Consider the following 13,061-nt stretch of genomic DNA (forward strand, 5'->3'; position numbering starts at 1 on the left):
AATATAAAAATAATAGTAATGGAGAAATGTGGACGGATATATGACAGCATTGAACTAAATTTGGCGCAAATATTTTATTTTAATTATTGATATTGGCTCTTTAGCTCTATCCACCATCGTAATGGAACGACATATTTGTTTATGTCTTGTATCGATTGAAATAAATAGATATGATTAATATATATTTCAGTGAATAAAGATTCCAAAGTCAATATTGTCCATAACCTCTTTTGATTTTTTAAAAAACTCAGCCATAGAAGTTGCTCTCAATGGATTTTAGGGGAATTGTAACCTGTTAAAACCGCACTATGTCCAATGGATTGCGTCGTACTCGTCCCCTTACATAAAATAGGTGGATTGATCAATATCTCGATCCAACTCACATGATGATGAGTTGCAAGTCGGCTCGTCACGCCCCGTCTAATCTGATTGTTAGGTAGAGATCCTCTTATATTCGCATCTATTTATTTTTAATTTTATTTTGAAGGTATGTCTTTTTATTTTAAAATTATAAATTATGTTTAGAATTTAAATGTTTATTTTTTAATTTTAATTATGATTAAACATGTCTGATAATGATTTAACAAATATTTAACATTTTTAAATATGATTTAGTTACAAAAACAAATAAAGATTGTAATTTTGAGATTTCTATTCTTTTATAAATATAAGAATTAATGAATCAGACTTAAATTTATCATATTTATATATTATTTTATCTAATTATTGGTTTGAGATAATTATAATTACACTAAAAATAAAAATAAAAACACTTTTTCACGCTTAAGCCTGTGCTATTCTCGCTTAAGCTTGAAAAGATTGGAGCTCAACATCCGCGTTTCGGAGTGCTTAACGCTTTTTAGAATCTTGCTTGCAAGTCATGTCCATTGTTCAAAAAAGCGCAATTAAGCACGAGACGTGAAAAAAAATGTTTCAATTCGAGTAAAAGCGTGAAAAAAACGAAATTTGGTCATATCAAACATAGTTTTTAGATAATATTTTTAAGTAACTTTTTTTCAAAATTAATGTTAACTTTTTTTAAAAAAATAAATAAATATTTGATAATATAAAAATTTTAAACATAAAACCACTAAAGACGCCAACATATTCATTTTAAGATTTACACATTTATTCTTAATTTTGTATATTAATTAATTTTTAAAAAAATTTATATGTAAATTTCATTTCATAATTTATTATGTCCGTCTCTTTAATTTAAAATTGTTTGAATTAATGATTAAAATGTTCTTTATATCAAAAATTTCCAGCAAACTGGCTAAATAATAATTAATTGATCAGACAAGTTGTTTGTTTTATTTGTGTTCTTTTTCGTAGTTGGTTGACTTATATGTGCAACATCAGCACTCAAATGAAAACGATCCGACAAAAACTTATCTGAAACGGTATCACAGATCGTATTTTGTGAGACGAATCTTTTATTTGGGCCATCCATGAAAAAATATTACTTTTTATGCTAAAGTATTATTTTTTATTGTGAATATCGGTATGGTTGACCCGTCTCAAAGATAAAGATTCGTGAGACTGTCTCACAAGAGACTCACGAACTGTCTCACAAGAAACCTACTCCACAAACAAAAAATTGGAAATTTTTCTTCATACATATTGTTAAGATTCATTATAGATACATTTTGCATTTTGAAACTGCCTATACTTAGGCGCACAACAATGGAACTAAAAGTAGCACAATTCATTCATTAGACATGCACTTGTCCGATCAAATTCGAACCAAAATCAAACTTAAAACGGTCCTCACAGCATAATGCTGACCGATATATATAGTACTCCACAAATTCAGACAATGTAGAAAAATTCCCACAAATCCCATTAAATTTTCACCTCGAATAATGGCAACTATGGATCAAATCCTACTCCTTTACATCTTATTATCCCTACATTTCCTAGCAAATGCTGCACCTGTAGGAGTCTGTTACGGCCGAGTGGCGAACAACCTACCACCACCTTCCGAGGTGGTCAGCCTCCTCAAATCCAACGGAATTTCGAGAATACGGCTCTTCAACCCTGAGCCCGAAGCCTTGGCACCGTTCTCGGGGAGCAGAATCGAGCTCATGATAGGCGTCCCTAATGAAATCCTCCCCACACTAGCCAATGGCACAATGTTGACTGCACTCCAATGGGTCCAATCCAGTATTTTCGCCCACGTCGCGCCTAGTCAAGTTCGATACTTAGCCGTAGGGAACGAGGTTTACCTAAAGGACCCGTTCTACACTCCATATGTAGTACCCGCTATCCTCAACTTATACCAAGCGCTACAAACACTAGGCTTTGGTGACACGATCAAGATTTCGTCGTCTCTTGCCTCGACGATATTGTCGAACTCATACCCTCCTTCATCCGGTTCATTCGATCCTAACCTTAGACAAGTCTTAACCCCACTCTTACGATTCTTGCGGGACACCGGATCCCCGTTAATGGTCAACGTGTACCCGTTTTTTAGCTACATAAACAGTGAACAATATGTATCACTAGACTATGCTTTGTTTAAGTCGTCATCCACGGTTGAGATAGACCAAAACCTTGGTTACACAAACATGTTTGATGCAACAGTTGACGCATTCGTATACGCTATGGAGAGGGAAGGGTTCATGGGGATCCTCGTGGTGGTGACGGAAACAGGGTGGCCGACCGGGGGTGGTGAGGCCGCGAGTGCCGAAAACGCAAGGGCTTATGGTGAAAATGTTGTGAGTAGGGCGTTGAACAATGTGGGAACACCTAAAAGGCCTGGTGTTGGGGTAGAGGTTTTCTTGTTTGATCTATTTGATGAGAATGGGAAGAGTGGGGAAGAGTACGAGAGGCATTTTGGCATTTTTGGGGTCAATGGAATTAAAGCTTATGATATTAGTTTCAATTAAATTCACATTATATTAATTTTATATTATGCACAATTGGTTGGTTGAATTAGTTATTGTATAGTTTGGATGATATTTTAAAAATTGAGAAGATCATATATTAAAATCAATTCAAAACTCATAAACTTCCCGGCTTTCGAGTAAAATTAAGATTAATCTTCAAGTCGATTTAAAATGCAACTTGATTTTGCATATTAAATTAACTGATTTTTTATCTCATAAATAAATTGAATTTTAATAAATAAGATATGTAGGATTACAATGCTATTGAAAATGTTCTTTCTTCCCTGACATTAAAAAATATCCGACAAAAACTTGTGTGAGACGGTTTCACAGGTCGTATTTTGTGAGACGGATCTCTTATTTAGGCCATCCATGAAAAAGTATTACTTTTTATGCTAAGAGTATTTACTTTTTATTGTGAACATCGATAGAGTTGACACGTCTCACAGATAAATATTCGTAAGACCGTCTGACAAAAAACATACTCAAAATATCCAAGTTCAATTATCTTTCCTATATAATAATATTGACAAAAACTTGTGTGAGACGGTCTCACGGGTCGTATTTGTGAGACAGATATCTTATTTGGGTCACCCATGAAAAAATATTACTTTTTATGCTAATAGTATTACTTTTTATTGTGAATATGGGTAGGGTTGAATCGTCTTACAGATTATGATCCGTGAGACGGTCTCACGTGAGACTCACTCAATAATATTTGACCATCACATACCAACTAATTTGGTGTATCAAAATGACACTAATGTTTATAGGTTCTCATTTTTACCTAATTTCTCTTTACGCAATCTCTATCTCAGAGATCAAATGTTTTCTCTCTTTTATAGTTTATTTTTTAAAAAAATATTTCTTTTTCAAATAACTAAATTCGCGAGTACATGAAAACCACGTGTGACAGTTACTAATATCATATAAAATCTTACATAATTTGATATACACAATGAAAATCAGTTTTCCATAAAATGAATATGAACATACACATGCACTTTCATGTTACAATTACAAGTTATAAAAATTTTGTCCATAACATTTTTAAAAATATATAAAAATAAAATCAACCTTAAATAATATTTTTTTTTCATTTTAAGAAGGCCTCTTTCGTTTACACCAAGATTGATCAAAACGTGTTTACATTCACATCTCCTATATTTAATGAATTAGAAAATTGTACTCTTGGTTATGTAACTCACATATTTTAATTTTTTTGTTATGTTATAAAATAATTCACAATTTTGGTCCGGTAACTTGTACTTATTTTTTCATTTTAATATTTTTCATCAGAGTTTTGATGTGACATTTGACACATCATAAATATCAAGTGTTATGTTAATATTTTTCGATATTATGCGAGTATTTTTCGCGTTAGATCAATATTCTCGTGAAAAAAAAAACTAAAATTTTTAAAAAATGCAAGTTACAATGTTTTCAAAATACACGAAAATAAAAGCATCCCTGGACGAATATTCTTTACCAACTTTCAAGTTCGTTAAATAAATTTGAAAAAAAAATGATTTGACAAGATATTTCAAAATTGGCCAAGTTCTTCCAGCTGCACCTAATTGCCCTTAATCTGATCACGAATCTTTATCTGTGAGACCGGTCAATCATACCGATATTCACAATAAAAAGTAATACTTTAGCATAAAAAATAATACTTTTTCTGTATGACCCAAATAAAAAATTCAGCTCATAAAATACGATCCATAAGACTGTCTCACATAAATTTTTACCTGACATGTCAACTTATGCAAAACCGACAGAGTCGGTCAGGACAATCCTTCATGTCACTTAAAATAGGCGGTTGGGTTCTTAATTTCAAATCCGTCCGATTTTCAACCTGTTTTGACATGTTTAGATTTACTAGAGGAAAAAAATTTAAACTTTTCATTTAAAAAAAATGGAAAACAGAAGGCATCTTGACCATCGATCAGAACCATATGATTCCATGTACGGCCCAGATTGATAAAAAAACTTCATATTTCTCCCTTCTTTTTTTTCACTTTTTTTTAAATTAAAAAAAAGAGCACTTTACTTTACCACTGAAACACAGGAGTAAGCAAAGCATCATCCGAGGATAAATGCAAAGCATCAGCATCGTGGTGGCGCCGACTCCTCTCCGAGTCATCTCAATTTCTGGCGATAATTCTCAATACGCGTGAAGTCTCTCAAAAGACTCCTACCACAAAAATATCTGAATCAATTCTTAAATATATATCCCTGTTTCAGTCACAGGTTCTTCCACGAGACTTGAGCGATCGATTTTCGTCCAAGATTTCATATATTTGTTTTCTTGAATTGAAATTCGGAAAAACAATGGAGGGCCAACAAAAGGGTTCCTTGGATGTTGATATTGGGGATGCTAAACATGATCTCAAAGCTATTTTATGCTCTGAAAACAGGGATTTCCTTGTTCGGAACAATGGTGATCAGGTCTTCCATTCCATCTTTATTTTCTTACTTTTGAGCTTAATTTTGTTTGTTCTGTTCGAAATTTTTACAAGGGACTGATTTGTAGGCTGCTAGTTATCTGTTACCAATGTTTTCTTTTTCTTTATTGGTTGGGATTTCAACTTTGGGATTTCGACTTTGGCTTCTGGGAGTGTACTATTTTGCAGGAAGATCCAATTTTTTTTATCTAAATCATAATTTTTTGGTGATTTTATTATTTAACTTGTACTGCTTTTTTGGGTTAAAATGAAGAATCTTTAACATATATTCTTTGTTACTTTGTATATGTTTGAGAAATTGGAAGATTATGATGATGGTCATGGTGAATATATGAATGGCTTGTTCATTGATTTATTCTTTGTGTCTCTGTTTAATCTCTTGAATAGCTCTCATTCATGGGTTTTAGCATGCTTTGTGTATAATTGATCTAATATAAGGAAAAGTAAAGAGACATAGGATATGATTGGATTGTATCATTTGGAATTTTTGTTTCGAATGTATTTTAGATGCGTGAATAGTTTTCATATAGTTAGATTTTAAATTAATCCCTTTTAAATTTAAGCTTTTGCTCGAATAGTTTCAAGGTTTAAATATCATTGACTCAAATCAAATTTCTCCAACGAAATCAAATCTTTCAGCCCCACACCTGGTGCAATTCAATCGGTGAATTTGTCGGCATATGTTATGTAGTGTTGGGATGCAATATTTGCCCACACGGCCACACTTAGTACAATTCAATTGGTGAATTTGTCGGCATATGTTGTGTTGGGATGCAATATTTGCTTTAGTTAGGAAAAAGATCGAAAGACTATTGTACGGTCTAAAAGATTTGTGTTACATTGTTATCATGACATTAACCATAGCTTTTGGTCGATTCTACATATAGGATTTGTACTGGCATTCATTCTTCGGCTATAGTTGAATCTGTATATTATATTTGGCAATAGCATTGTGCTTTGATTTTTTATTTGGGTTGTATGTGGGTGAATCAGTTGGAACTCGTATTCCAAATGACACTAATATTATATACATTTAAAATCCATTGTAAGCATTCATGCTAGAGGTTAACTTTAAAGATGATGAGTTTGAAATTTCCCCATGTCAAAAGTATCCAAACAGTTGAAATGAATTTAAAATCTTTGATTTCAAATAACTCAATCTAAATTCAATCTAAAAGTTTATAGATGTATTAGCTATTTATTTTACAGATGGAAGGTTACTTAACACTTCATAATATTGACCAGGTTACAGTGGATAGTCTGAAAGGAAAGGTGGTTGGATTATATTTTTCTGCATCATGGTGTGGTCCGTGTCAACGATTCACTCCAAAGCTGGTCGAGGTGTATAATCAACTCCTTCCAGATGGCAAATTCGAGATTGTGTTCGTGTCTGGTGATGAAGATAACGAGTCATTTAGTTCATATTTCTCGAAAATGCCCTGGCTTGCTGTTCCATTTTCTGAATCCGAGACTCGTGAGAAGTTGGATGATTTGTTCTCTGTCAGAGGAATACCTCATTTGGCAATTTTGAACGAAAAAGGAGAAGTATTGACTACTGAAGGAGTGGCAATCGTGCAAGAATATGGAGCAGAAGGTTACCCTTTTGACCCTGAAACAATTGGAAGACTCAAGGAACAAGAAGAAGAAGCTAAGAGGAATCAGTCACTGCAATCTTTGCTTGTCTCCCGGTCTCGGGATTATTTGATAACTGCTGATGGGAAAAGGGTATGTACTTTACGTGTACCTCCCACAGTAATGTACAACTTAGTTTTACTTCTCGTTATAAAAAAGTTTCTTGTCATTCGGATTGCAAGGTGCGTGTTGCTGAGCTCGAGGGTAAAACTGTTGGCTTATATTTCTCTTTGGCCACTTTCAAAGATTGCCTTGCTTTCACTTCGAAGCTCATTGAAGTATATGGGAGTTTGAAAGAAGAGAAAAATGACTTTGAGATTGTTTTGATACCCCTTGACGATGATGAACCATCTTTTAAAGAAGAGTTTGGACGAATGCCGTGGCTTTCACTCCCTGTACAGGACCAACTTTGTGAGAAGCTAGTCCGTTATTTTGAGCTCAATACCCTCCCCACTGTAGTTGTAATTGGGCCAGACGGGAAAACTCTGCATTCCAATGTCACTGAAGCCATTGAGGAGCACGGCACGAAGGCATATCCTTTCACACCCCAGAAATTCATCGAACTTCAAGAGATAGAGAAGGCGAAATTGGAAGCCCAGACTCTTGAATCAATTTTGGTGTCAAAAGATTGTGATTTTGTGATCGGAAAAGACGGTGTCAAGGTACATTATTGTATGTTCATCGTATTTACCTCATTTCTCGTGTTTTTTTTTTCTATTTAACCATTTTTTTTCCTCGTGTAGCATCCGGTGCATGATCTTGTTGGAAAAACAGTACTTATTTACTTCTCGGCTCATTGGTGTCCCCCATGCCGCGCCTTCCTACCCAAGCTCGTAGAATCTTATCAAAAGATGAAAGAACAAGGCAATGCACTTGAAGTGGTCTTCATCTCGAGTGACAGAGACCAGACTGCCTTCGACGAATTCTTCTCATCGATGCCATGGCTCGCTATCCCATTTGATGATAAAAGGAAGGAGTCATTGAACCGCTCATTTAAGGTTCGTGGCATCCCCATGCTCGTGGCAATCGGGCCAACAGGCAAGACTATCACAACCAATGCCAGAGAACTTATCATGTGTCACGGCGCAGAAGCGTATCCCTTCACCGACGAACGCATCAAAGAGATTGAAGAAGGGTATGAGAAAATGGCCGAGGGATGGCCGAAAAAGTTGAAATCTGTGCTACACGAGGACGAGCTCGATCTCACGAAACGTCAGTTCTTTAATTGCGACGGCTGCGGTGAAGAGGGACAAATATGGTCATATTACTGTGAAGATTGTGACTTTGATTTGCATCCAAGATGTGGTTTTGATACTGATGAGAAGGGGAAAATAGTTGAAGTTGAGGGAGAAAATCCAGAAGTCGAAGAAAAGAAGGGTGGAGAGGGTTGGATTTGTGACGGAGGCCAATGTTACAAGAAATAAATTTGCAGCGTTTATACAATTAAAGGTATTTTAAGGTTTGATTTGCGTTGTAATAATCAGACAATTACTGAAAATGGTTGTTGTCAAGTGCTTCATATTTCAGTTTGAGATTGTGCTGGATTGTCTATTTTATTTATTTTTTATTTTTATTATTTTACGCACACAACGTGTTCAATGTGTTCGATTTGATCATATACGCGAGTTCGATTTTGAATATATAAGATCTATGATTCTTATCGTTCTGCACCCTTTCATGGATTATAGTTAATATTGATCACGTGTTTATGTAATATGTAGTATTTCTACGTCAAATGTGTGACATATAGTTGTTAAGATGTATTTCAATAAAGAGTGAGTCTCATGTGAGACCGTCTCACGGGTCAAATGTGTGACATATGGTTGTTAAGATGTTATATATAAATTCTTGGTAATTATTAAATTAGTAAAATGATGATGATGATGATAATAATAATAATAATGATGGAAATATTATACATTAGAAGGTAACGAAGTTATTTTATTGAGATTGAGATCCTCTGTTGTGGGGAAACCACGGCAGCGGAACTGTGCATTAATAAAAAAATATTATTTCTTTTAAAATTTGATATTTTTATATTTTAATTATTTTAAATCAAAATTATATTTTTTATATTAAAATATGTGATTAATAATCCAATTTAAAGTTATAATTTTATTTTTGGTTACAAATATATATTGTTGGGGTAAAATGACGCGTCTCTTATTACTTTTTCTTTTATAATTTTTTCAATTTTTTTTAAAAAATAATAATAAAAAATTTAATTTATTTTTTACAAATATATGATTCCAAACAAACAAGAAAAAACGACGGTACATTCAAATTTTTTTAATATTATAGATCTTTTAAAAAAAACTATGTTGTCTTTTTTTTATCTTGTTAATTTTTTATTTAGAAGTTAAAATTTTATTAATCACATATTTATAATAAAAATAATAATCGTATTGGTTTTTTTTATATTTTAATTATTTTGCAAAAAACTATTTTCTCTTTTTTTGCATTGTCAATTTTTCTCCTTCCTTTTAAAGTTTTAAATACAAAAAATATTTTTTCCTTTTTTAGAGATTTAAGAAATAATCCAATTTTTAAAAATAATATAAAAAAAATTTAAAAAAAACTAAGCGTTTGAACAAGAAAAATTATACAATATAATTTTCTTTTTATATCGTGTCAATTTTGTGGTATTATTTTTAATTGTTCGATATGTTCAACATTTTTAAATTTTTTGAATTTTTTTTACTTGGATTATTTCTTATATCCGTAAAAAATATATATATTTCATGTATTTAGACGTTAATTTTATTTTTGTTACAAATATATGATTAATAAAATTTTAAGTTCTAAATAAAAAATTAACAAGTTAAAAAAGAACTATAATATTTAAAAAAAACTCAATGTACCGTCGTTTTTTCTCGTTCGTTCGGAATCACATATTTGTAAAAAAAAATTAAAATTTTATTAATTTTAAAAAAAACGAGTTGAAAAAATTATAAAAGAAAAAGTAATAAGAGACACGTCATTTCACCCCCACAACATATATTTGTAACCAAAAATTGAATTTATAACTTTAAATTGGATTATTAATGACATATTTTAATATAAAAAATATAATTTTGATTTTAAAATAATTAAAATATTAAAAAATAAATTTTTAAAAAAAATTAATATTTTTATTAATACACAGTATCCGCTGCTGTGGGGAACCCACAGCAGAGGATCTCAATCCATTTTATTGCTATGGAGCGACGAGAGGGTGAATTAAGAAAAAAACAAAATTACAATTTGGATTTTATATTCTTTATTTGTGATTTTGATCATCTCTTTTTGGTGAATTTCAGTTTTTTTTTAATATTTTTATTTGCATTTAAAAAAAAATGGGTTCCTCTAGGGAGAGAGCTAGGTTTTTTTTTTGAGTGGGGGGTGATTTTTTCTTAGAATATGCATATAGTTTATCACATCTATTCACAAAATAATTACAATGATAATATTTATTATATGAGTGGGTCTCTTGTGAGACGATCTCACAAATCTGTAACTGTGAGACGGGTCAATCCTAACGATATTCACAATAAAAAAGTAATATTCTTAGCATAAAAAGTAATATTTTTCATGGATGACCCAAATAAGAGATCAATCTCACAAAATAAAACTTGTGAGACCGTCTCACACAAGTTTTTACCTTATTATATTTGAAATATTTTTTAGAAAAATCTTTACTTAGTACAATGAAAATTTTAAAAATTATAAACTATTTATCCAAATAACCAACACTCTCTTCGAAACGTTATTTCTTGTAATAAGAATAAATTTCCAATGTTACTCATAATTAGATACAAATATTTTATGAGTTTAAACTGCATAAAATTTCTTTAAAATGATAATATGATAGGAACTTACCGGTAAACATTTAATAAAAAATTTAAAAATAACAAAAATAACATATTTTCATTCATAAAAAGTATATATTGTTCAAGTTTTTTTAAGTATATCTAAACTTGATTCACCTTCAATAATTTAAATACAAAAAAAAAAAAAAAAAACTTGAGTTGACTCGATTTGGTTACGTCCTCAAACAAATGATTAAACATTTTTTAAAACGTTGAAAAGAATGTCAGTTGGCAGTTGCAATAATAAATATAGTGTAGCTGAAACATTTTTATACAACATTCTGGTATTTTACAGAAAGGAAAAATTTGCGTGAGACGGTCTCACGGTCGTATTTTGTGAGACGGATATCTTATTTGGATCATCCATGAAAAATATTACTTTTTATGTTAAGAGTATTACTTTTTTTTATTTTGAATATCGGTATGGTTGATCTATCTCACAGGTAAAGATTCGTGAGACCGTCTCACAAAAGACCTACTCTTTATAGAATACAAAATGTTTTCAACTGTTTGGTGACATTTTTCTTCGGTTCTGAAATTCGGTGCACAATAAGCAGCAAGTCGAGGCAAAGAATCTCCTTTATCCGCAAGACGAAATTGCACGTATCAAAGTGCTATACGTTGCAAGCAATCGTCATAATTAGATACAACAACTTCACTTCGAGATTTTACAGCACTACAAGACTCGAATACAGCGAACAAAATATGTGCAGAAGCTTTCAAATGCCAAACGAAAAGATGCAACAATATGGTATGATTATGAGCAAAAATTGCAAGAACAAGTGTAGTGAATTTTCTAGCAATCATTTATAAATGATCAACGGTTGCATAGAAAAGACATGACTTTCCAGACCGGATGCGAAGAAGAGTCACAACTCTAGACAAATAACACATTGTTTGGTGCAAAAGTGACCAAGAACAGATGCCAAGATAGCCAAGGGACGCACATGTTTTCAGAAACAGCGCGCGTGTGCAGCCGCGTGACAACACGTGCCGCCACGCGTAAGGTTCTGTCTTTGTGAGCTGCGCGCACAGCAAGGCACGCGCGCATTGTTCTGTTTCGCGCACGAGATACAGCAACAGGCGCACCCGCGCGCCTTTCTCTATCCAAAGCATCATCTTGTGCGCATTGTAGTGCGTTTCCGTGTGCTTCACCCAGACACAGCCTAGTAGCATCTTCCCCCGTCTAAAAACTTCTGGTACCTCTTGGGGCCCAAACCCTTGTCTCAACTTGGAGCTTATTAGGGAAACTTCATTTGGTTATATTCTCTCAATGTGGGACAAGCCACATTGAGACATCCCACTTCCCTTTACAACTCCTCAATCTTCCTCTTCTTCTCATTTCATTTATCCAACATCAACAATGTCTATCAAAATAATAACAAAAAGCAAATACGATAAAGTAAGGAGATATGAATTTTTTATGCAAATTAGAATGTCAATTCCTTCTACATCTCTCATTTCAATTTCAAAAGAATTTTATTAGAAGACTTTGATATATACAAATCATTTGTATGAACTCGATCTAACCAATGTTATATTCTCGATTGGAACTCTTAGCACATTCTATGTTCTTGACAATAAGTCAACAATCAAATACACATTCTTTAATGTTTTTATGAAAAGACTTTCACTCAAATATTCTATAAAAACACATCTCTTTTGTGTGAGTAAGGTTTCTTTAAATGGTTTATTCTTCAATACTTAAATATGGAAGAGGGTTCAACAAACTTTCTTTAAGCAGAGTGGATTTATATTTGAAAGCTCATATCTCTTTTAATTCCCCACCCTCAGTTTCTTGTGATTGTTTTTATTCTGAATCATTTTTCTTTTATAATTTGGTCATACTTTTAATCTCCATCAAAAGCTCTTTTTTAATTTTCAAAGTGTTGTATTTATGGTCTTCAATAATGATATTAACATTACAAACAAGAATACGACTATTATGAAATATTTTCTACTATTCTGACATTTAAACGGTCATATTTATGTTAATATTGACCACTTTTTTAGATCGCGTTGCTTTTTCTGTTGACCGAGCTAGATTGACTCGAGCTGGTTTTACTTTACCTGATTTGATATGCTGGTTGAAGTCTGGTAGGTCACCCAATTGGTCCAAGTCGAGCTGGTGGCCTTACTAAATTATATCTCTTGATTCACTAATTTTTGGAAAAATTAATAACACATAAAGTGTAGCCTTTTGCATTACCTTTCCACATAATCAA

General features: G+C 32.4%; 2 protein-coding genes across 2 annotated transcripts; both read left to right on the forward strand.

The window, feature by feature from the left end:
- The first annotated feature begins 1,865 nt into the window (after positions 1-1,865).
- LOC140835664 (glucan endo-1,3-beta-glucosidase-like) lies at positions 1,866-2,891 on the forward strand. The gene has a single exon (XM_073201064.1). It carries the CDS (start codon positions 1,866-1,868, stop codon positions 2,889-2,891), a length of 1,026 nt encoding a protein of 341 aa, XP_073057165.1.
- Positions 2,892-4,952: 2,061 nt separating this feature from the next.
- On the forward strand, positions 4,953-8,649 carry LOC140837135 (probable nucleoredoxin 1). The gene is made up of 4 exons (XM_073203176.1): positions 4,953-5,339; positions 6,602-7,081; positions 7,171-7,650; positions 7,732-8,649. The coding sequence occupies exons 1-4, from the start codon at positions 5,223-5,225 to the stop codon at positions 8,410-8,412; spliced, it is 1,758 nt and encodes a 585-aa protein (XP_073059277.1). The 5' UTR covers positions 4,953-5,222; the 3' UTR covers positions 8,413-8,649.
- Positions 8,650-13,061: the final 4,412 nt, after the last annotated feature.

This window comes from Primulina eburnea, chromosome 7 (assembly GCF_022965805.1).
Source record: "Primulina eburnea isolate SZY01 chromosome 7, ASM2296580v1, whole genome shotgun sequence".
Lineage (NCBI taxonomy): Eukaryota > Viridiplantae > Streptophyta > Magnoliopsida > Lamiales > Gesneriaceae > Primulina > Primulina eburnea.